The following is a 24,477-nucleotide window of genomic DNA, read 5'->3' as shown; positions in this document are numbered from 1 at the left end:
TGAATTATAGTTCATTTTATTTACTATGTTAACCAAGGAAGTGAGCTGTCCATAGACCATTTACAATCACTATCTAAGCCAGTTTGGCATGTAGAAGCTTTCATAATGCATTACATTTGTAATATAATATGCAATACAGTAAAATATTATATTAGTATCTTATATGCAAGGAATATAATACATGTGGAGTAGATATAGAAGTACATGAGAGCACAACATCTGCTTATTTTAGCAGAGACATATCAGCAATGTCATATCATGTTATAGTAGATTCAAAATCTAAACAATATCCATCAAACATAAGGAAATTACTAACACATGTAACAAAGTATGACAATGGGATTTCTCTTTGCAGGTACTAATACCTTTCCCAACATGTCTTTAGACTGTGTCCTGCATCTCCTTCTGCGTCTTGAATTTGTTTGGCATTGAGTAGGTTTTTTTTCTTTTTTCTGAAAAGTATTTGATAATTGTGACAGGTACACTGAAAATATGATATCCCTGGAGTGATTTCTGGCTGCACTGCACAACCCCTTCCTTTACTTTGTTGAAAGCAACATGTTTACTTCTTTGCACTTTGCCCTCGTCTCTAGTATATATCCCACTTATTTAAATGTTTTCTCCTGCTCTAAGCTATTCATCTTTGCTATTACCTTCTTGCCAGTACTGGCCAAAGATACTAGAGAAATCTAAACAGGTGACCTCAACTGTTTGGCCCTATCTAATCCTGATTTATCAGAATCATGTAACTAGATCTTACTTTTTATTTCAAAATACTCCGGCAGTTATTTGTTGATGGCATGCAGATCCTCCAAACATCTACCCAACGTTTTCCTCCGCATTTTCTATGATCTCTCATCACTGACCTCGTTCTTAGCAATTAACAGTTGCTGTGGCAATTTCAGAGACTTGCTACCTCATAGACTAATGTAACTGTGACATATCTCAAGTCCCCAGAAATCTCCTCCTAGCTAAGTGTTTGGTGAGAATGTTTGTCAGACACCCCAACAATACTCTGAGCAGTTTCTAAAGAATCCTGAGAGTATTTCATTTCTTGCATGAGTAAGTTCAGGTCCTTCTCTCCCTGTTCAGGGATAATCCTCCCATCTGTCTACCCCTTTCCTCCCATTTCACATTTCCACACAGGAACTGTTTCCCAACCTTACTCATGAATGTCTTACCTTATTTAAATTGTTCGCTCATCTTTAATGGCAAGCTGTATGATTTACACAAGGGAATTGTTTTAAAAGGTTTCGTATGCTGCCATGTATTTTTTAGACATGGACATCACTTGCTTACTGCTAAGATAGTAACACAAAAAATTTACATTTTAGAAAGGCAGTCTCCAAATTAGTGTAGCAGAGTTATTTAAACTGCATGTTTACTATGGTTAGGGTATCATAAATACGTAGACAAGAATGCTTCTTCATCATTAATTTACATTGTCACCCCCATCAGAAGCAAGTAAACTGTTTGTGTTGTACATTTTCACGTTTGCATGCATGTCAGTGGTCCAAGTCAGAATGTCTTTTACTTTCATGTAATACTATATTCAAACAATGACAAAATGGACAATTATAATTATCATTCCTTGCAGTTTGTCAACCTGCTGTACTTACAATTACTAATTCAAGAGATGAGAAATGCTTCACACTGTTGTTTTTTCTCAGGAGCTTCTACACAGAACTCTAACGCAGTGGAGCCTGAAAAACAGGTGGATAACACAGTGAAAATGGCTGGTGTGATTGCAGGAATTCTCATGTTTGTCATCATTTTGTTAGGAGTCATGCTTACTGTTAAAAGAAGGTACGTACCATTAATGTTTCCATACAGTTTGTAACGTGTGTAAAATAGACTATGACAGCATGCAGCACAACTTTTTTGTTTTGTTTGCACAGTAGATAACTATATACATAAACACAGTCATTCAGAATTGAACAGTGTACAATTTATTTCAAATTTGTAGAATGTGAAAGGTATATGATGCCAAAAATGTGTTTTTAATAAATGTAAGAGTTCCCAAACCTCTGCCATCATAAATTACCAAGTATTTTAAACAGTATTAAATGAACTGCACTAGTGACAAGGAGGTAACATAATAACATTTTTTTTTATATCAACAAGAAGTGAAAATATTTAATATTTGTAGCAGTATAATATGCATCAATGTTCAGTTTAAAGAACAAATATTCTATTAATAAGACTGTAAAAATATTTTTTAAACAAAAAAAAAAAGAAAGAAGGACATGCAAATTGTACTTTTATATATTTGTTAATGTGAATTTATGTTCTGTGATTAATGTAAAATTCATATAAACTTCACTGAAGCAAAAAAAAAAAAAAAGAATGCATAAAATAAGTTGTGACCTGGAAATTATTCATTATGATATAACTATAACAAAGTGTCATAAACGATTACGGTAAACATAGTAATCATCAATGACTCATGGCAGAGTATTGACCACAGAATCATTTCTTCACTTTAATAGCCTTTTAACACTAGTTGCTATGCTTTCCCTTTGGAAGTGTTACTACTACCAGTGGAAAGGACTGGATGTTATCATTGCTGATCTCTGCTTTCCGTAAGCCATATTAATGTGAAGAGCATTTTCAAGATGGCACCAATATTTTCAGACAATCTTGAAAATAAATCAGTCATTCTCTCCAGCTGTATTTTCTTGCATCTATAATAAGTGATTGAAGCTTTAGTTTTTCGAGTAACTAATGCTCAATCACTAAATATCGAAAATGCAAAACCGGGAAAGGCGGTTTCCATGCAGGGAAACAATGCCGTAGTCCCAAAAAAAAAAAAAAAAAAAAACATTAAACACAAATGAAGTGAGGGGCTTTACCCCCACATCCCCCCTAACTAAATATACCAACTCTGAGATCGCTCCACATTGTAGGAAGGGCAAAATCCATGTAATAGCCAAACAAAATGGTTTCCCCTGCGTAGAAACTGCCATTTGTGATTTTACGATTTCGACATTTAGTGATCGAGCTTTAGTTACTCGACTAACTAAAGCTTTGATCACGTAATATAGACCCATTTTCTTTACTAACTTCTTTCAGTCTAAAAGGGTATACGCAATCTAGAATCAAATTGAAATAAATTAGGAATTTAGAAGCCATGACCCATGTTTAATGTCACTATTCATAGTGCTGTGTGTCAGACGTAAGTCACCTTTATATAACATGTGGACCATGTAAATCAATAATGTTTATTTTAACCTATATACTCATTTTTGCAAATCTGTTACATTATTGCAATTATACTGTAGTATTTCTAGACCTTTCAGTTTTATAATATTCCACTTCTTCAAGTATAAACAAAATTAAATATTATAATAAAGAACACATTTAAACAATGATAAAAAATAATATTAAAAGTAATAATTTTTTGAAGTAATTTAGTTATTCATGAAAATTAATATAGAATTATGAGGACTTTCAGAGCTGTTTTTAGCCTTTTAATTAAATTATGAATTCATATCCCAAATACTCCTAGCTTCTTAGAAACACTAACAGAAAAATTAAATAATGATTAGTTTTATATAAACACTTCAGTAATTAATATTGAAGTTAAGCTTATAATATAATATGATTGTATTTTTTTGCTACACTCTAGATTTCGAATTTTTGCTATCTAGCTTAGATAAATGTGTTTTAAAAGGACGTGTGTCCTTTAGAAAGGAAACATGACTTCATGTATTACATTTGTCAGCATATGCCAGTACTAGCATTTAGTCTCGAAGTTTGTTTTACCAACGTGCATTTAATTCAGCAGTAGGTCCTAAGGTGATCCCTGTTTACATTTCTTTAAGAAGAATTGATTTCAGATAGTAGACCTATTGCGTTTTTCAGTAATCCATACATGCATCCATTTGTTTGCTTATTGTATCATGTGTAAACTCTTAAGGATCTACTGGAATATGAATTTGTATTTCACTCTTTTGAATAAGGAAAATAATTTGATTAATGTTGAAAAAATATTTTGCTTATAAGCTGGATATAAAGCAGGCCTGTAGCAGAGCCTATTGAATCACACCATGTGGGGAAAAAAAAATAACATACAAATGAAAGACGTAAAACTATCATTTGGTTTATTAGGGGATATGGGTGAACTGAACATAGGTGTGAGTCTGTGTGCGTGTGTGTGCGTGTGTGTGCGTGTGTGTGTGCGTGTGTGTGTGTGTGTGTGTGTGTGTGTGTATGGTATGGCAGGGTTAGCCACCCAGCAGTGTGTACCTTGGCTCTAGATGTTTGTCACTTTTGAAGTGACATCCTGACCGCATATGCAAAAATGGGATTGTGGATGGATGGATGCATGTTTGGATATGTTTCTAGATAAATAAACTACATTCCTAAATATATTAAATTATGTCTATATACGTAAGAAAATGTGCAAACTTAATGGGTCTGGAGATTATTCCCTGTTGGCAGATCAACTTAGAGCTGCTGATTCTTCAACATGAGAAAAGCAACATGCGTTCTAGAATGCTGAGTGATTACCGTGTAGTCTGTGTGATATCTGTGGCCTCCTAATAAACAGTAGTTCACTAACAAAAATGTTACTTGGTACAACTAAGTCTATAAAAATAATTGGTAAGTTGTGTTTTCTGCAACTAATAAATGAATTCAATTTTGTATGAAATTAAATATATGAAATGGCTCATACCCATGCATAGACTACAAGGAAAGATTATTTATCAGTGTCATAGATATATCATCCTCCCTCGTATATGAAATAAGCTTCAGAATTCAGCTGCCCACAAACAGACACACAGATGCACTAATTGATGGCTCTCCTGGGATGCTGGATATTGCAGCTGATGCTCCCGTGATGCACTCAATATTTATATGTAATCTGCTTGCAATGGACACCAGTCACCAGCTTCGATTCTGTGCATGCCTCTTTTAATTTCCTTTTACGACTTCAATAATTCAACACTTTACTAGTTTGTGGCTGAAATAAGCAACCATCATCAGCATATCTCACCTTCCATTGTATAGAAATTAAACTTGATTAATCCTCAGTCTGAATTTTTTACCATGGAAACCATTTCCTTTCCAGTTAACTATCGTGTATTAAATCCATGACCCTTCTATTTGCTTTTGCCTCTTGTTCTGGGGTAAATATGCTTTTGGAACAAACAATGCATTCCTTTAATCAGTTTCTCCCCTTACTCACAGAAATTTCTATACACTTGGCTTGGGAAGGTATGCAATTATCAATCCATGTTGCTCCAAAATTCAGTTTTGACCACTATCAAAGAAAGACAGTCTGCTTTTTTATGAATTATTTTAATATTGCCACATCTAAAGTTAGGCATGCTAACATAAAAAATGTAGACATTTTTTCCTTTTACATTTAATAATTGCATCTCAGATTCATTCTCTTCCATCATTATACTTTTTCAGTTTCTTGGAGTAATTGTTGCCTCTGATAATTAACTAAACATGTCTTTTTATTTCATCTTAGCTTCTTACTTAATAATAAGCATTTTTAGATTATTTCAGAATATAGTCACAGTGAAGGCTGACATCCTTCTTTCTGTCTTTAGTACTCACTGATAAGGAATGAGGTTCCTGTTATTATCCTATTTTTTCCACAAATGCTTTATAATTTGAAAAACACTGCCATGTTTTTTTGCCTTTTTAATTTAAAATGATTTTCCCTTTTATTCTTAATCATCTATATTTCTTATTTTTTTTCTTTTCTATACACATTTTTACACTTTCATGTTCAAAAATGTTATTGCTGCATTATTTGAATTTTGTTTTTACATGTTTTGCTTTCTCTAATCATCTGGTACCTTGTCTAAGAACTATAGAGATTCTTTTAGCATTTCTTTTTAATGAATTGGCCTAACATATGGTTTAGTTTGTATTATGACTACTTTACTGTAATTGTGTTATATTTTGCATCCAATTTTTGCATATGAAAGATCATGTCTATTGCATATACTTTAAATATGGCAATATGTTAACATTCTGCAGTTTTTCAGAAAAGGCTGCTATTGGTTATTGGTACAATCATAATTATTTTAGGATTCATGCACAGATTATGGGACATTTTGCATGAAAGTAGAACCTGATAATGTTTAATTACTTAGTCCCAAGTAGTAACAATTGATTAAGGTTCCTCTAATTCACTGTGTGATTTTGAAAAAAAAACAGAATTGTTGCACAACTTGTATCAACTTTGAATATCCTGCAAAGGAATAATGTAATAAACGAATAATATAAAAAATGAATAATGTAATAAAGGAATAACATAATAGATTAATTTCCTACCAGCAGTTTAATAACTTAGTGCAGCCTTGTTCTGTTGCTTTTTAGGAGAATGAGCAAATGGTACAGTATAGTTAAGGATAAAGATACGGGAGTATATGGAGAAAAATAAACATATTTTATAGATGTTTCATGGACTTGTTGATGTCTGCTTGTGTTTTTTAAGCAGAGTGGAATGTTATTTCTAAAATGACAAGTAAGGGGACAAATTTAAAAAAATAAACAGTTCTATCAGTTTTTTTCAGTATTACAAATATAATTTTTTTAAATTTTTGCCACCAGTAAATACTGAGTTGTGACATCAGTGAAAGTCCCTTTAAAGTGAATACCATTTCTTACAAAGGGATTATCTCATTCAGCATGGACTGCATAAATTGTATTCAGCAAGAATATTATGACAAGGTCATAAAATGCCCACAACACACAGCAGCCACAGCTACAAATAACCACACACCTAGAAAGTTGAAAGGCTTTTTTACAGAAGTCAGAAAACAAACAGAAAAAGAAACTCTTTCCATAATGAACTGCTTCATTTCGGCACTTGTCTGCAATATTTAATGACTGACCTACAAAAAACAAAAGTAAATGAATATAGAAAGATAGATAGAGAGAGATACAAATATTTTAGTTAAGCTTGTTGCTAACAACAATGCTTTGTTTCAGCACTTCCCTTTCATGCAGTACCAGCATTCATTTCAAGATGTCAATCTTCACTCCCACAACATTGGCACCTACTGATCGCGGCCCATAACACCTTGGACCAAGGGGTCTTACTGTAGCTGTGAAGGCCTGCAATACTTCCATTTATCCTACATGAACAAAATATAAGACACTGTGCAGAACCAAAGTGCTTTGGTTTAGTATAAACCTGTATGTTATTTCTTTTCTTTGCGAGGATGAAGGTGAGGGTCCTAGACATTTCCACTTCTGTAAGAAAGCCTTTCAGCTTTCTAGGTCCAGGGCTATTTGTAGTTGCAACCTATGTGTGCAGTGGACACTTTGCATGTTGCTTTGCCACAGTACTCCATATTCAACATCTTCAAACATTATGAAATAAATTAAAACTGATATCTGAACATACTGTATGATTTGATAATCTTCAGGCCCAATACAAGTGATGAAATGAAAATTACCAGTGCTGTGACAATTATCAGAGTACTTTTTGGAAACCATGCAGTAAATTCTTGGATTTTTTTTTTTCTTCTTTGTTTACATGCAGATTAAGTTTACTGAAATGACTCAAATTCACAGATATGCCTCTGGTCTTTGAGAACAGGTTGACAGGTTAACTCAGCCAACTGACTTCTGGTGGTCCTATCTGGATGTGAATTATACACTTTTCTTTAGTCTTATGTTGCCAGACTGGAGACCATCATCAAAGCTGGAAAAGGCTGTCACCTATACCAAAATCTAATAGCACCTTGATCTTACTAAACCTTTCTTGTAGTGAAATGTCTCACCATATTTGTAATGATAGTATGTTTTATTTATATATCCATTTACTTGCTTAATTCCTTTTGTATTCATTCTTTGTTGACAAAGTAAGTGGGTTTGTCGTTTCAGTTAGAACCTGGGCCACAAGGTCAAGTGTTTATAATCTCACTCTCTCGGTCTGCTCTGTTCATGGTGTACAAGCAGATATACAGAAAGTATAGAGTAACAAATCAAGCTGTATATTTTGTACAAATGGGAGGAAACAAAATTATCTATACAAAACCTACACAATCATAAGAACATAGAAACTTCATATTCACAATGATCGAAGGTCAGGATCAATAGCTCTCCTAAAGATTGAAAGGCGAAGGCCAAGACATTGAACCATCATCCTGGCTAACTTCTCTGTTACAGAAATCTGTAGAAGGAAACTGAATTTACAAAATCAGCAGAAGACCCAAGTAAGCAGACTGTTAATATATCCTGACATTTGGTTAAGGATTATATACACACATATTCACACATACAAATTATTTAGGTAGGGATACTAATGCCTTTCTGGCATGCCAATATTCAAATACAGCCATCCACATAACAAGTATCCAAGCTCTTAAAAATATATATTCATTGCTATAGTTTGGTAGTCTACTCCAGGCATCAGGTACTCTTTCAAAAAAACATTGATTACATCTTCCATTCCTAGTTAATCTCTGTTCACTTTCTCTGTGATTTTGGTTTCTACTACTTTCATAGGAACAGACCCCATTCCTAAATCAGGGTACAGTTAAAGTACATAAATGAGCATAGCTTCAGTCTTTGATGTTAGCCAAAATGTGCTCATCTCAGCACCTGCAATGCATCAGCAGTTGTCTCCTTCTGCAGTTGATGTGGTGTTATACGTATTGGCAGCATATTTAATTACGACTAAACATTCGTTTTCATTAGCCCTGCTTCTCTTGATGCTGCTGCAACTGTTTGGGTATTTTTCTTCGATGTTGCTCTCATTTATGCTTATAAATCATGCTATTTTATGACTTAGTCATGACAATTAGTGGGTATGTCAATTTCAATGATCAGTGCTACTTTTGTCTTTTTTCTTGCATCTGTTTTCCTTACTGATGGTAATGGGTACTCCCGTGTGATCCATACTTCATCATTGTCAATAATGCTTTGTGGTTTAGATTTACAGCACTTCTCAGCTACATCTGTATTGTGTTTGCAAAATCCCTATTGCAACACTTTTGACACTTTCTTCTGCTTTTCAGTATACCGACCCTCAGTCACGAGTGCATTACAATAAGCAACAATAGTTCAACTGTTTCCATTTCTGTTTCAGGGAACCTGAATTTATTTAATCTCCTAAATAGGTTGTTTAATGCTACTAGTTTTTGATAACACCAAGTTCTGTCAGAGGTGATTGCCTCTAAATGCCCTGTATACCTGAATAAAGTCTGCTCTTAAATGTCTATATGTGACGCTACAAATTTAGATATTTTTGTCTTTCATGGTAACATAAACTTTTACATCTATGGATGATCTTTATATATTTCCAGTATACCCTTTCATAGTTATGATATATATTTTTAATAAGGGTCCATAATATTGCTATATACTCTAGTTTCTGTCTAATGCAACTTACAACATAGATTTCGTAATTTATGATTTCTTAAACTTTGTGTAGGGTTATCTGCTCAGTCCTAGTTTTTGGGTTAGCAAGTTGAGGATCCTTAGTGTAAAAGAACACCTTAGGGATAAAGCAGAATTACTATTAGAATCAATCAATTTGCTTCTCCTGGAAGGGAAAAACTAGTGTTGTGCTTAGTGTTCTCCCTCTAATGGTCTCAGGATATTTCTTCAGTCCTAACACATAAAAGGCGGAACTACCTAGGACTAAAGAAGCATCCCACGACCACAAGATGGAGAAGACTAAGCACAACACTAGTTTTCCCCCTGCAGAAGCAAAAAGTTGTCACTCAATTTTAATTGTAATACTGATTTCTTCAATTTTGGAAATCTTGTTATATAGTTTATAGTTTTATTACAATTAGTTGACATAAAAAAAACAAAGCTGGATTTAAAAAAAAACAGTGGTATGATTGCAATGAAAAACAAGTATATAAAATGAGGGTGGAAGAGATAAGATGATGAAAATTCATCTAAAGTACAGTGATGGTTGTGGATGTAGACAGGAGGAGGATGCAATTAGTTATGGAAGTTTGGTGATGTGGCCTAAAGGGAGGCAGCTGCATTTTGTCTGTTTAAAAAGTCAGGTTTCTAATTGTATTCACAACTTGCAGCAAGAAGTTAAGTCTTTAAGGTAAGTAATTAGAGTCTCTCAGAGTTTGGGGCTTGGAATAGAAAAGCTGTGGACTGTGCACTGTAGTTTAGTTTTGGGTTTAGTAAAACTGGGCCTGAGTGAATTTTTCTTCTAGAATTATAGGAATTATGTTCCATGGTTACTTTAATTGCTAGTAGGAGAAAGATTTAGCATTAAGATACTTAAATAAGAGGCAGCCAAGTAAAAGGTCTGCACTCTGCTTGATGAGTAGCCAATTTGTTTTACTGATTGTTTCACAGTGATGCTCTTGTCAAAGGGAAATGGTGATGATCCTAAATTTGGGGGGGGAATATTTGGCAGTATTTTTGTGTTAGGGAACAAAGCAGCAACTATTAAGTGTAAACCATAGTCAAGCTAGGTGAATAACATATCTTTACCTATTGTAGATAGGTGATCCATGAAGGACTGTCAGAATAAAGTTTCTGTCTCACACTCCTGAATCAAGGAAAGTCGCCAGAATCACATGTATGAGGCCAAGTGACCAAAAACATTAATTCCTTAAGTCAAATCAGTCCCTCTCCTTATGATCTGAGCTGACTGGATGGGCACAATGGGACAAGAGTTGGGACTTGCATTGAGTTACATTATGTAAGGCATAACATGTATGAACTAAGAACTCTCAAACTGTCCTTCCTGATCACATAGCCAGTGCAGGCCCTGCAGTGCGTTTGCAATACAATTGGTGTAAGATGTACAATTAAAAGTATGGAACCAAAATGACGTACCTGCTGAAGGTAAACAAGGTCCTTATAATTAGGACCTATATAACCTGAATTGCAGTAGGCTAACTTGGAGGGCATTAAAGCAGTTATTACCTTAGCCAAGTCTAAAAGTGGAATTATATGCTTGTTCCAGAAAGTATCCTTTAAATGGAAATTTGATGACTTAGTAACTGTTAAAACTGGGTTCATCTTTGGCAGCAAAATTGCTAGTCAAAATACACAGTTTATGGACGCAAGGCGTGAACTCCAGCGTCATTACACTTAGAAAGATAGGGTCGACAGGAGATACTCCAGTAATGGACCAGTATCTATTCAGTTTTGGATTGGTTGACTTGAGTTGATTACTTTTCATCCACACATTGATGACCTCCAAACAGGCGTCATGGTGAGGCAGCATTAAACAGACTCTTTTCTCTTCAGTGTCAGATGATTAATATTACTTCTTCAACAATTTGAATACCTTCCACTGAGGGTAGTAGAATTCATGATGCTTTAAACTCCCAGTTAAATCTATCAGTAAGACATATTAACAGTGTTGCTACTCATTTGTACAGGATATGCTTCTGTCCATCTGTATAGAAACGGCTGAGGTACTTTTGAAAATCACCTTTAAGCATATGCTCAGTATTATTCTTCCATGATTTGGTTTAATATATTTTAAGGGCCAGCTCTTTGAGCAATGGATATTTCAAGTGAAGAAAAAGGTTCTTTCAGGCTGTGGCTCTACTTAGATACTCATCACATAGAAATGAAAATATTGGGGGAGCATTTAGCTCAATGCAAGATAAATGATTTCCTGAATGAATGAAACCCATTTGAGCAACAGTGTGATAAAATTAATTTAAATTATACAAAACACTTTACTTAAACAATAATGGACAAAATTACTGATCTTTAATTGAAGATGTAAAATGAAATTAAATTCAGAATATAGCAATTCTTAAAAGTTATGGGTTAATTAAAACCTTAGTTATGTGGTCATAACAATGTAAATTGAAGGGTACAGGTAGGAAATAAGTACTTAACTGTGAAAAAATAGATCTCAGGGAAACCAATATGAAAAAGATGACTAACATCTGAAATTGCATAACTATACAATGTTCAGTTGTTAAGAAAATTCTCGTCAGAAAGAATATTTCCATGTAAAACCATACCGAAAGACTGCAAGAAATTCCTGATGTTGCACTTGAGAACAATACCAAATTGTCTTGAAGCAAAATAATTTTATTCTAAAAGTCAAATTATAGGGCCTATAGAAATGACAGGAAAGAGGGGTTGCACTAGGTTGTTTATTTTTGCTGCTGTAAGAAAATGTATTCAATAATAATGGCAGAAGGTTACTACAACCATAAATATCTGACTGGTTTGGTTACAACAACTATAAATAGTTGACAACTTTGGTTACTACAACCATAAATTGCTGACAGCTTCAGTTACTACAATCATAAATAGCTGACAGCTTTGGTTACTACAACCATAAATAGCTGACAGTTTTGGTTACAACAACTATAAATAGCTGACAGCTTCTGTTACTACAACCATAAATAGCTGACAGTTTTGGTTACAACAACTATAAATAGCTGACAGCTTTGGTTACTACAACCATAAATAACTGACAGCTTCAGTTACTACAGCCATAAATAGTGGGCAGTTTTGGTTACTACAACCATAAATAGCGGACAGTTTTGGTTACTACAACCATAAATAGCTGACAGTTTCAGTTACTGCAACCATAAATAGCTGACAGCTTTGGTTACTACAACCATAAATAGCTGACAGTTTTGGTTACTACAACCATAAATAGCTGACAGTTTTGGTAACAACAACTATAAATAGCTGACAGCTTTGGTTACTACAACCATAAATTGCTGACAGCCTCAGTTACTACAGTCATAAATAGCTGACAGTTTTGGTTACAACAACTATAAATAGCTGACAGCTTTGGTTACTACAACCATAAATAGCTGACAGCTTTGGTTACTACAACCATAAATAACTGACAGCTTTGGTTACTACAACCATAAATAACTGACAGCTTCAGTTACTACAACCATAAATAGCGGACAGTTTTGGTTACTACAACCATAAGTAGCGGACAGCTTTGGTTACTACAACCATAAATAGTGGACACTTTTGTTTACTACAGCCATAAATAGTGGACAGTTTTGGTTACTACAACCATAAATAGTGGACAGTTTTGGTTACTACAACCATAAATAGCTGACAGTTTTGGTTACTACAACCATAAATAGCTGACAGTTTTGGTTACAACAACTATAAATAGTGGACAGTTTTGGTTACTAAAACCATAAATAGCTGACAGTTTCAGTTACAACAACTATAAATAGCTGTCTGTTTTGGTTACTACAACCATAAACAGCTGAAGAGTTTCACTAAATGAGAGTCAGTAACATAGTACACATGTTTGAAATAGATGTAGACTTTGCTATTGATATTGTTTACTTGTATTTGTTTTCATTCTGAAAAATAAAGCATGAGAATAAAATGATCTGTGGTCATGAATGAACCTCATATGTGCTATGTCCAGACAAAGAGAAGGGATAGCTCATATAAATAACAGCTCAGCCTGCCAAGATGGTGTGTCATTTTTATTCTCTAGGTAGTCAGTCAAGCTTTAGAACAAAGTTGGGAGAGGATGAACTGAATATTCTGAATTTCTCACCCTTGGGAGGACAAAGAATTTAAAGTTTGTAGCCCATAGTGATAACTGCGGAGCAGGTCCTCCAAGCTCATTTAGGAAAAGGGCGAATGGTGCCTTGGCCTTACAGAGATATCCAGGGGGGATCATGTTATTTTGATGCCAAATAAAGCCTACAAATTTATTAGCCAGTGCAGCAGAAAAGGAGATAACTTTGAACTCAATTTTCATTTAATTGCTAAACGTGCCCAGTCTTTAATTGTGTATCTCCTTTTGCCAGTTATGCTTTGGTTAGCAATTAATTTAATTTAATTTTATTTTATTTGTTAATGTTTATATTCCAAATAAGTGATCTAGAACTATCTATTTTGAGCAAGGACCCTAGGGATATCAAATTAGAAGGTGAAGTTTATTATTTAAAAAGATAAGATGGTACATAGCTTAAAATAGGTGAGAAATATATGTTGATGGTACTCAGTTACTAAAATCTAGTTGGCACAAGTTATTAGAACAAATTGAGCATTCAGAAGCAACTATATTGTGAACCAGATTCCCATAGAGTTGCAAGTCTGTCCTGATTCCAAAAGCCTTGCTCTCAATGTGACTTACTTCAGTGTAAGGCCTATCTATAAAAAGGCTTGTACCATAACCCAGATTCCAAAAGACCTGATCTCAGCCTGCTTTTGGTATAAATGATCATTTACACCAAGAGCAAGTCTTTTGGAATTGGGCCAAGTGGATGGATCATATTAGCTGACTGATATACATTAAGAAAGTTTAGCTCTCACTAGACCATGACCTGTATTACACCAAGTATTTCACAGTGAGAGCATCACTGAAGCTTTACAACATATGCAATAGCAAGTAGCTGTTGAAGAAGAAGAGGAAAGTAAATCAGAGGGTCATTCCCTAATATGAAAAAATGTCAAGGTCTATTACATCTGAAATAATGGTCATACTGACCTTTGCATAACATAACATTTAAGGAGGTGCCCACAATTCCATAATTGTTTCATAATAGGTATTACTGAATGTGGTAAGGGAGTGGCACATTGTTGTTTGAGAAGATAAAGAGTTCTGTATTATAAAGGATCAGACAGAGAATTCTGTATAATATACATTGTTCTTATAGCTATGTAGTCATATTCATAACTACGGATCAAACAGTATCAGTCAGATACAGTTTACAGATGGGTGAGTAGTACAGGACTCATCAGCATGCAGCCTCCTTTATACAAAGCATGTGTAAGAAGTGTTCCTAGATTATCAAACTAAAAAAAAAAATTGAAGCTGTGGCAAGCCAGATTTGAACAGTAAAAACTTTAATAAATTATTTTCATCACTTAAAACACTGGAACTTCATCAGAGTTAAAAAGACTTCTTCCAAACTATTTAATTTCTCACTTACAAGCCACTTTGAAAAATGATGTGTTTTTAATTCTGATGAAGTCCTAGAGTTTTAGGTGACAAAAGAGCTTAGTTTATTGAAGTTTTTAGTGTTGGACTCTGGCTTACTAGATATTGAATTATTTTCTTTGTTTTATTGTTGTTATTAGTGTGTTTTTGAATGATTTTGTTCCTAAATTATAAAGGATATTTCAATGACACACTTGCTGGCACATCAAGATGGTGTAAATGAAAATACATGAACAATGCTGGAATCTCATTCTAGGTTGTAGAAGACAATGCTACCTAAGAGAGAATGTAGGAATTGCCTACAGGCAAAAAAATAAAAAAGTAAAAATAAGAATGTAGTAGTCTTGTGAGGTAGATCCCAAGTACACAAAAGACCCAGGGAGATGAGCCCAGGAAACAAGGGATATTAAACTAAGTCCTGTATTGCTACATACATATGATTTATACCAGATTAATTTACAGATGTATATAATCACAGAAATGAAGACAGAATGAAAACTGTACAAGTCCTATCTGTATATGGGCACCAGTAAAATTGGTAAAACATCATAAGATATTAAGTGAAGAGGAATGTGTATTTAGGTGTGGTACCATACTTGGAGTGAGGTGAAGGCAGAAGAGAGGATACTTGCAGACAACTTTAAATTTGGAAAATGAGCTAAGTGCATGGATATCATTTGGAATTCACAGCTACAATGAAAAAAAGAAACTGGGGAGATCTCTCCCCAAGTTTGAAATTCATGTCTATATTATATCAGCAAATGCATTAAATTGCGAACACTATATGATCGACCCACAATACCCGAAAATCCAAAATGTCAAACACACGGATTAGCAATTTTTTTTTCCTTAGAGGAAAAAAATCACTGATCCTTAAAAAAAAAATAAAAAATTAAATAATGTGCGGGACTGTTCCCCCCACACACCCCTACTTAAATATACCAACTCCAAGATCGCACCACAGTGGAGGAAATGGCAAAGTCCCAAAAACAGCCCAGTGATTTTTTCCATAGGAAAAAAAATTGCTGTTCTGTGCTTTTGCCATTTTTCCATTTTGCATAATCACGCTTGACGAAACAGCGTTCGCATATTTAAGCATTTGCTTAAATAATAGGAGACCTAGAATTCACCTTATGGAGTAAATGTTCATAGGTTCATAGGTAAATACTACGCTATTGTACCTAGGGCCTATATAAGCCTAGCCAAAAAGGTTCCCTGGCTTTCACCACCCAAGAAAATTATTTTCCTGTGCTCCTGTCAAGCAGTGCCACAGAAGTGATCCCCGGGGTGAATTTTCTATTTCCCATCCTTTTGTCAAAATTTTTCTTAAAGAGGGCCAATGAGGAGCTTTGCTTGACATGAATGGATAGTTTGTTCCAGAGTATGGGAAGTCTCTGAGACAGGAATCTATTCCTCCAGCATGTTCAGTTTATTGTGGTGACAAGGTTTGGGTCCCTGGAGCGTGTGGTTCAGAGAGATAGGGAGAGATTGGGATTTCTTTAAGTGTAGCATGTCCAACAGCTCTGAGTTTGACATAGCTTTGTATGTTTGGCAGAGATCGCCTCTGAGAAGGCGATATATGACTGAGTAGAGCTGGAGTTTTTTTGAGATGGTCTGCATATGGCATCTGTTTGAGGCCAGTAATCCTCTTAGTGAGGTATTTCTGTGGCCTTTCCCAATTGTTGTAGGTCTCTTGTGAGATACATGCCAAATGGGACATTATAGTCTATAATGCGTCTGATGAGGGATGAGTAGAGAGGAACAATGACCTCCTCTTTTCTAGAGGAGAACCCTTTTGTGATGAGGTGTGCAATGTAGAAGCATTTCCTGACTACTGTGGCGATGTTGCTATCAAAGGAGAGACTACTGTCCACCTGTGTCCCGAGGTCTCTTATCACACTTTCAGTGTTTAGTGAGCTACTGCCTCTGTGGTATTTCATGGGTACTGAGTTTTTCCTAAAGGGGATGGCAGTGCACTTCTTTGCATTGAGCTTGAGACCATGACTTTGACACCAAGCATCTGTCTCTGTGAGGCCCTTTTGTAGAATGTCTACATCATTAGGTGATTCTATTATGGATCCCAGTTTGCAGTCATCTGCGAACTTTGTTAGCCAAAGACCTTCTGTGTTGGCCTGCACTTCAGAGAAGGAGATGCCAAACAGGAGAGGACCCAGGATCGAATCATGTGGTACTCCACTTCTCACTGATCTGAAATAGGACTTGGAGTCGGCTACTTTTACTGTGTGGGTTCTGTTAGTGAGCCAGTTGTCCACCCATCTTGTGACATAGGGATTTATGCCCAGTTTAGTGAGTTTATCTATAATTCCAGAGTGAAGGATGGTATCAAAAGCCTCGACGAGGTCAAGATAGGCTGTGTGCACTACCTTGCCCTCATCTACAGCTCTAGTGACTGCTTCAAAGAAGTCAGTCAGGTTGAGTAGATATGCTCTACCTTTTACAAACCCAAACTGAGTGGGGTCCAGGGTTTGGAGGTTACTTATATCTTTGTTTATAAGCTCCAAGATGATACGTTCCATGGCCTTGCAGACCAGGCTCATCAGGCTAATGGGGCAGTAGTTTCTGGGGTCCATAGTGGCACCGCCTTTGTTGAGTGGGATAACTGTCACTGTGTGCCATTCAGTAGGCACTTAGCCTGAGGTGAGACTATGATTGAACATGGTACTTAGGTGGGGTGCTAGTTCATTCTGTAGTTCGTGCAGTACGCAGCCTGGGATGTTGTCTGGTCCCATGGATGCTGTGTTCTTGGCTTTGGAGAGTGCAGTCTTCACTTGTTCATCCGTGATTACAGGGGCTTTGCATTTTTCCGGTATTAAGATGGGCCCTTTGGAGAGTGAGAGGGGGTAAAGTTAGCACTGAACCTATCTGCCAGGATGTTGGCAATATCGGTTGGTTCTGTACATTTAGTGTCATTGTGCTGCAGCTCAGTGTAGATCTGAGTGTTGCCATTGAGATTCTTGACATAGCTGTAGAATGCTTTGTGGTTGTCTTTGGAATCAGTGCATAGTGGCAATTTTATTTTCATAACTGGCTTTGGAGGATTTTATGAGGGATCTCAGCTTCTTGCTGAGGCTGACCAGGGAGTTCCTCCAATCTTGGGATTTTACTCTTTTTTTGCAACAGCTTCTTCCTTCTGTTGTAGAGTTTGTTTATGGCAGGGGGCTACCAGATTGGCTTCCTTTTTTTAGAGGATAATGTCTTGGTTCTGTTGGAGATTGTACAATCCATGTACTCATGTATGTGCTTATACAGTGCATTTGTGTAAGATTCAACAGTCGTACCTTATTTTTCATCTGCATGGGTGTCGTTAAGTTTGCCACTTCTGTCTTAAGAAGCATGAAGTTGGCTTTGGAGTAGATTTTTGATGGTGGTTTCCTTAATGGGGGTAGGAGTGACTGTCTAGGGTGATTAGCTTGTGGTCGGATCTGACCAACAAGGATTTGACCTCTGGCATGGAAGACCGATTACCCATTGTGGTAATGACCAGGTCTAGGATATTGCTGCCCCTGGTGGAGGTATGGACAAGCTCATCCAAGGCATTGGAATTTATGAATTCCAGAAAGCATTGAGCAAATGAGTTGATACACGAGTAGTTTTCCCAGTTGATGGTGGGGTATTTTAAATCGCCCATAATTAAGGCATTGACTTGTACCTTAATATTTTCCAGTATCTTAAGAAATGAAGAGTGGGAATCCTGGGGCATAGTGGGGGATCTGTAACAAGTTACAACCTGGATTGCAATCTTGCTCAGGGTTAGTTGCACTTGGATAAATTCGGATGCATTATGTTGGGCAACTAGCCTGGATGTGTGGATATCCTTAATGAATATGTAACCACCTCTGCCTTTAGTGTTTCGGTCCAGATTAGGTGGCCGAAAGATGTGGTATGAATTATAGTCTGGTAATGCAGGGGTGCTCTCTGGAGCCTTGAACCAGGTCTCTGTCACTGCACTGATGTCGATGTTCTCCATTTTAAGGAGTGCCTCAAGTGAGTGCATTTTGAGGTTTAGACTTCTAGCATTGAGTAACATTACCCTCAGAATTTGCTTGCTTGTACATGTTACAGTGGTGAATTTAGCATTAGAACCTTGCCTAAAAAAGGCACTATAGGGGTGGCAAGAGCCTTAGCCAGTATCCAGAATCCCAGGGGCGACAGGTGCAGGTATCTCTGGCAAAGCATTGTGGTCTGTCTACCATGTTGTCCCAGGCAGACAGATACTGGATCCCCTTAGAATGACACCAGAAGCTTAGCCAATTGTTGAAGTCAATCATTTTGTCCTTGTACTGTGGTATCAGTCTGGGCGAATGCAGGATGCTACTCAGGTAGGGTCATACCTGCCTGGGCTACAAGATCCGATAGCTCCTCCATGTCTATTTTCATGTTGATGGCAGAATTTAGTTGTATACATGGAGTAATTCATCTAGGTCAGGGCATGGATTTTTATAAATTGTTGAAAATGAATTCTAGAATTGTATTATTCAATTTGGATTTTTATTCATTCACAAAATCTTGTACAAGTTAGTGCACTGTTGAGTAGAGGAAAAGAGGCCACCACCAAACATATTTATTATCTTGTATGTAGATGTAAATTTATTAACTGTGTTAGTTTTAAGATAGCCATGGCAGCAGATTAATAGCGTTGCCTCACAATGGTTCTTATGTCAATAAGCACGATGTAAACCACATTTTTGTTCACTTCTCTGTTAAGCATATGCATGAGCCTTCTAATTAGTACCACAGTTCAATTGCTGTTGGATCTGATGAATCATGATTTTGTCTATCAGCAAGAATTTTAAGAAATTCATTGGAATACTTCTGGAACACCATAACCTTGGTTTTCTTTTAATGCAAATGCAACAAGCTTTGGTGAAGTAGTTTGTTTGGGATTTTAAAGCATTTTTGAAGGCCAGTATTGAGACTAAGAATTATATGCACTCACCAACAAAGCTAAACCATCTGCAGATTGCAAGAGTTGTTTATATTTATTTGTTGTTTGATTTTGTTGGTAAATTGTAAATAATAGTGAACAGAAGGTGTGAAACATTCGTAGATTTGTTTTAAAACATAAGTAAGAGCTTTTTTGGGTTACTACCTACTTCCATTTCATAGGCTAGTACATAAACTAGTTAACGATACATGGCTGCATTTCTTGTCCTACATTTTAAGGAGAAAAGGAGATGTTATATTTTAGAAGAAAGTTTTATAAAAGTCCAAATTAATACCTGCTTTATCATATAGTTTGTTGCTAATAGAAGTTGCATAGTTTATGAATTTAATCAATGCCATCTGATTACAATGTCTAAATCTAAATTCATGGTAGTGTTTAGAAAATAAATTATTTTGATTTAAATTTACCAGTCCACATGCAAGTTATCTTTTCAAAGACCTTTGGTAATGGGTTCGGAATGCTTATTTTGACTGTATGGGGATCACATCCTTTAAACAAGAGGACTACTTTAGCTTTATTCTAGGTAGGATGAAAATCTTTTAGGTACTCTTTTATGAATCAGTATAATTTTGCACACACACGCACACACACATGTGTAGATATATATATATATATATATATATATATATATATATATATATATATATATATATATAAAGGAGGGGCAGAGTGTCTGATTATTGCTGTAAACACATGCTGTTTTTAAGGTTTTGTGTAACTTTAGAGGCGAAGTAGGCAAATTTGTTAGCTTTGATGACTTGCATATATGCATACCTCTCAACCTCTTACAGCAAGAAATCTGGACAAAGCCATGAATAAAAGTGGGACAAAGGTCCCAAAAATAGGGACATTTTTAAATATTGCTCTTAGAAACTCAGAAAGTTGATAGAATAACAGGTTGTGCATTAGCATGAATTTTCTGAAGGATATGAAGTCTAAAATTCAAATGTCTGCCATTATTTTCAAACTTCAATCTTTAATGATTTATCACTACTTTGCCAGAAAAACACAGTTTTATGAAAAACGGACCAAAAATATGAGGACAAAATCTGGATATTCTGTGAAAATCTGTACAGTTGAGAGGTATGCATATATGCCACCGACATTGTAGTGGTCTGCGGACTCTGTAAGCCTCCACACCTTTGTGAATTTAAGGCATTATATCTTCTTAAATGCAATAGTTGCTCCACTACCATATGTTGTAAATAACAGAGATCAGAGCATTGGAAATATAATCATCTACCATCTTGAAAATGTAGTTGCTGGTACCCAGTGACTGCTGTATGTAACTATTATTTGGATTTATTATTTTGCATCACTTAAACAGGTAGATTAAGGTGCAGTTACTGGATTCAAGACATCTTACAACAGGGATGGATACTGGCTCCCTATATATTACAAGCTTCTCAAAAAAGTATCACACAATTCTAGAACCCAGTTTGCTGAGATGCAGTGAAAAAACATGATTATGAACAATTTTATTAATTAAGCAACACCATATATCAATGCACATGGCTATACAAAAACACTAATGAATACACCTAGACAAGAAATTAATCCATCCACCCATAACCCTCTTTTTTCTCTTTTTTGTTCATGGAGTCAAGGTGTCATATCAACAGTGACCACAATCTTGAGACAGTGTCACACACACACACACACACACACACACACACACACACACACACACACACACACACACACACACACACATCCACTCACACACACACATACTCTCACACTTATAGAAAGTTTAGTGTACCCATTCTGCCTACTGTGTGTCATTGGAATGTGGAAGGCAAGCAGAGCAACTGGAGGAAACCCAGGTGAACACAGGGAAGATGTGCACAGTCTGCACAGAAAGCACCCCAGCTGAGAATCAAACCAGAGAACCTCTTGCTGTGAGGTGACAATGATACTTATAGGTTCATAGGTTCATAGGTTCATAGGTTCATACTAAGCTATCTGCCATAGGGCATTTATAAGCCTAGCCAGAGTGTGTGTGGCTTTCACCACCCCTTAGGATGAGAATACTATACCCATTAGTTTGCTGTGCCTCTGTCCAGCAGTGATACAGAGATGATTCCCGGGGTAAACCTACGATCTCCCATACACTCGTCAAGATTTCTCTTGAACAGAGTCAGTGAGGGGCTCTGCCTCACATGGACTGGGATTCTGTTCCATAGTGTAGGGAGTCTCTGGGTGATGAATCTGTCCCTCCAGCACGTCCTATTTATATCCGTGTTGAGGTTTAAGTCTCTTGCTCTCGTGGCTCTGGTGGATTTGGATTTTTTAAGGTGGAGCATGTCCATTAATTCCGGGTTGGACATGGCCTTGTATGTCAGGCACAGATCACCTCTGAGCAGACGGTATGCAACTGAATAGAGCTGGAGTTTCTTCAGTCGGGCATCGTATGACATATGTTTGAGCCCCTTAATCCTTTTGGTGAGGAACTTTTGGGGTCTTTCCAACTGCTGCAGGTGTCGGGTAAGGTACATTCCGAATGGGGCGTTGTACTCAGTCATTGTTCTGATAAGTGAAGAGTACAGGGGTACAATGACCTCTCCTGATCTGGATGTGAATCCCTTCATGATCAGGTGGGCAATGTAGAAGGTCTTCCTAACCACTTTGGCAATGTGAGTGTCAAAAGAGAGGTTACTGTCAACTTGGGTCCCCAGGTCCCTGATAACTTCTTCCGTGTTTAATGGATTACCACCTATGTGGTAATTAGGGGTTACCTTGTTTTTCCCAAAGGGTATGACTATACATTTTTTGGCATTTAGCTTAAGGCCATGGCTCTGGCACCAGTTATCCATTTCTATGAGACCTTTCTGGAGGATGTCTGTGTCTGATGGAGTGTCAATTATGGTGCCCAGTTTGCAGTAACCTGAAATTTTGTCAGCCACAATCCCCCCATGTTTGCCTGCACTTCAGAAAAATAGATGCCGAACAAGAGGGGGCCCAGGACTGAGCCCTGTGGGACACCGCTCGTGACCGGCTTAGAGTCTGACATGGCACCAGCAACTTGCTGCAGCACTAGACAAGTCATAAAGGTTTTCATCAAAGTAGGCATTTTTGCAGGGGAAATAAGTTACATTTGAACCCTACTTTTAGATCTGCGCCCCCGCACAATATTCCCTAATTGCCAGGTCACACCAAAACAATGAAAGGAAAACTGATTATATGCGGTATTAAGTATTTCTTCTAATCTATGCTTGAAGAATCTCTGATTTAACCAGGAGCAATGCATGAGAATTTTGCTTACTGACTGGCACACACAATCATCAATAGTACTTGATATATGCCAACTTCTGTGAATATTACTTGGGAAATGACCGTCCACTATCAGGCCAAACATAAAGTATCTTGTTCTCCAGCTATATTTAAATTTTTCTGTTATGCTTGTTCAGTATAGGTACAATGATGTTTAAAAAGTATTGCAAACACTGTCTTACTTCTGTACCAAAGTTAGGAGCTGCAGAATTATGAAACAAAGACTGTATGGATACAAGTTTTTTTTTTTTTTTTTAAACTGGCTCAAGTTTAATAGACCTTTATGCAGAATGTAAACAAGAAATTATATATACAGACAGGCAGGATAACTAAACTAATGAGTAGTTTGAATGATAGACTGTTGCTACATCTTCCCTTTCTTTCCTTTGGAAGGAGGCTACCAAGTTGGAGTAGTAACAAACAACTGTGTTCATATTTGCTTCATAATATCCATGTGTCAGCTTTCCTTATAGGCAAACAGAAAAGGCTTTTGCTACCGTAAAGATTTGGTTAATTTCTCCAAAATATGAATGTACATGTTTCAGATGTGAACTTTCAGTTCTGGGTGGAATACTGAAGCAAGTAAATCATTTTTGTCAGAACCGGCAGAGACCAGAAATACCACAGAACCTTATGATGAGAAGGTGATGAAGTGCCTTTCAAGATAATATCTGAAACAATTTTTTACATTATCACATAGAAGATGAAACTAGTTGAGATGCAATGTACAACTAGTTTAATCTAGAAACACTTTCATTGACTACAATACTCAACTAAAACTACCGATCACAAATGCAAAAAATAGTCCTCATTTGCAATCTGAACACTAGACATAGAAACACTCCCATTTACAAAGAAAAAAACCCTCCCCACCTCAAATAAATACACCAACTGCAAAAACTTATTCCAGTACTATTTTAAAATGAGGAGCTTTGACATACACACCCCAGATGAGGAGATGATGCTACCACACCCACATAACTTACATATACTTACTCCAAGGTGGCACAACCCCAACCAGATTTAAATCACCAAGTATTATATTGTGGTAACAAAAAAAAAAACAAACAAAAAGAAACAGCAGTAATGGCTGTATCATCATTTGATTAATGAAAGTTTCAAATATTCCAAATACTTCTAATATTTATTTCACAATAGGACTCCTTGACAACATGTGTGCAAACTGCATTTTGTACAGATTGTTCTAACAAGTGCAACCAAGTACAGACAGTAGTTTGAAGAGATGGACTGATTAGTGTTTCTAAAATGCCAGTTATGCCTGGTCCTTGTTGATAGACCAAGACTCTTCCTAGGATTCATGAACTAGACCAGTACAAGCTGCCCTGTATGTGATGAAAAGACCCAGTTCCCACCA

General features: G+C 36.3%; 1 protein-coding gene across 1 annotated transcript in view; it reads left to right on the top strand.

Annotated features, from left to right (window-relative positions):
• The window catches only part of PTPRT (protein tyrosine phosphatase receptor type T), a 3,212,182-nt gene that overhangs the window by 2,712,429 nt on the left and 475,276 nt on the right, over positions 1–24,477 (top strand). The window contains exon 21 of the mRNA XM_044089009.1: positions 1,671–1,806. Within this exon, the coding sequence (XP_043944944.1) occupies positions 1,671–1,806 (136 nt within the window). The remainder of the gene's footprint in view (positions 1–1,670; positions 1,807–24,477) is intronic.

The sequence above is a fragment of the Protopterus annectens genome, chromosome 12.part0 (assembly GCF_019279795.1).
Source record: "Protopterus annectens isolate FY-2018-M chromosome 12.part0, PAN1.0, whole genome shotgun sequence".
NCBI classification, from domain to species: Eukaryota; Metazoa; Chordata; order Ceratodontiformes; family Protopteridae; genus Protopterus; species Protopterus annectens.
The sequence above is the reverse complement of the archived record's forward strand: the minus strand, read 5'-3'. Positions and strand labels throughout refer to the sequence as shown.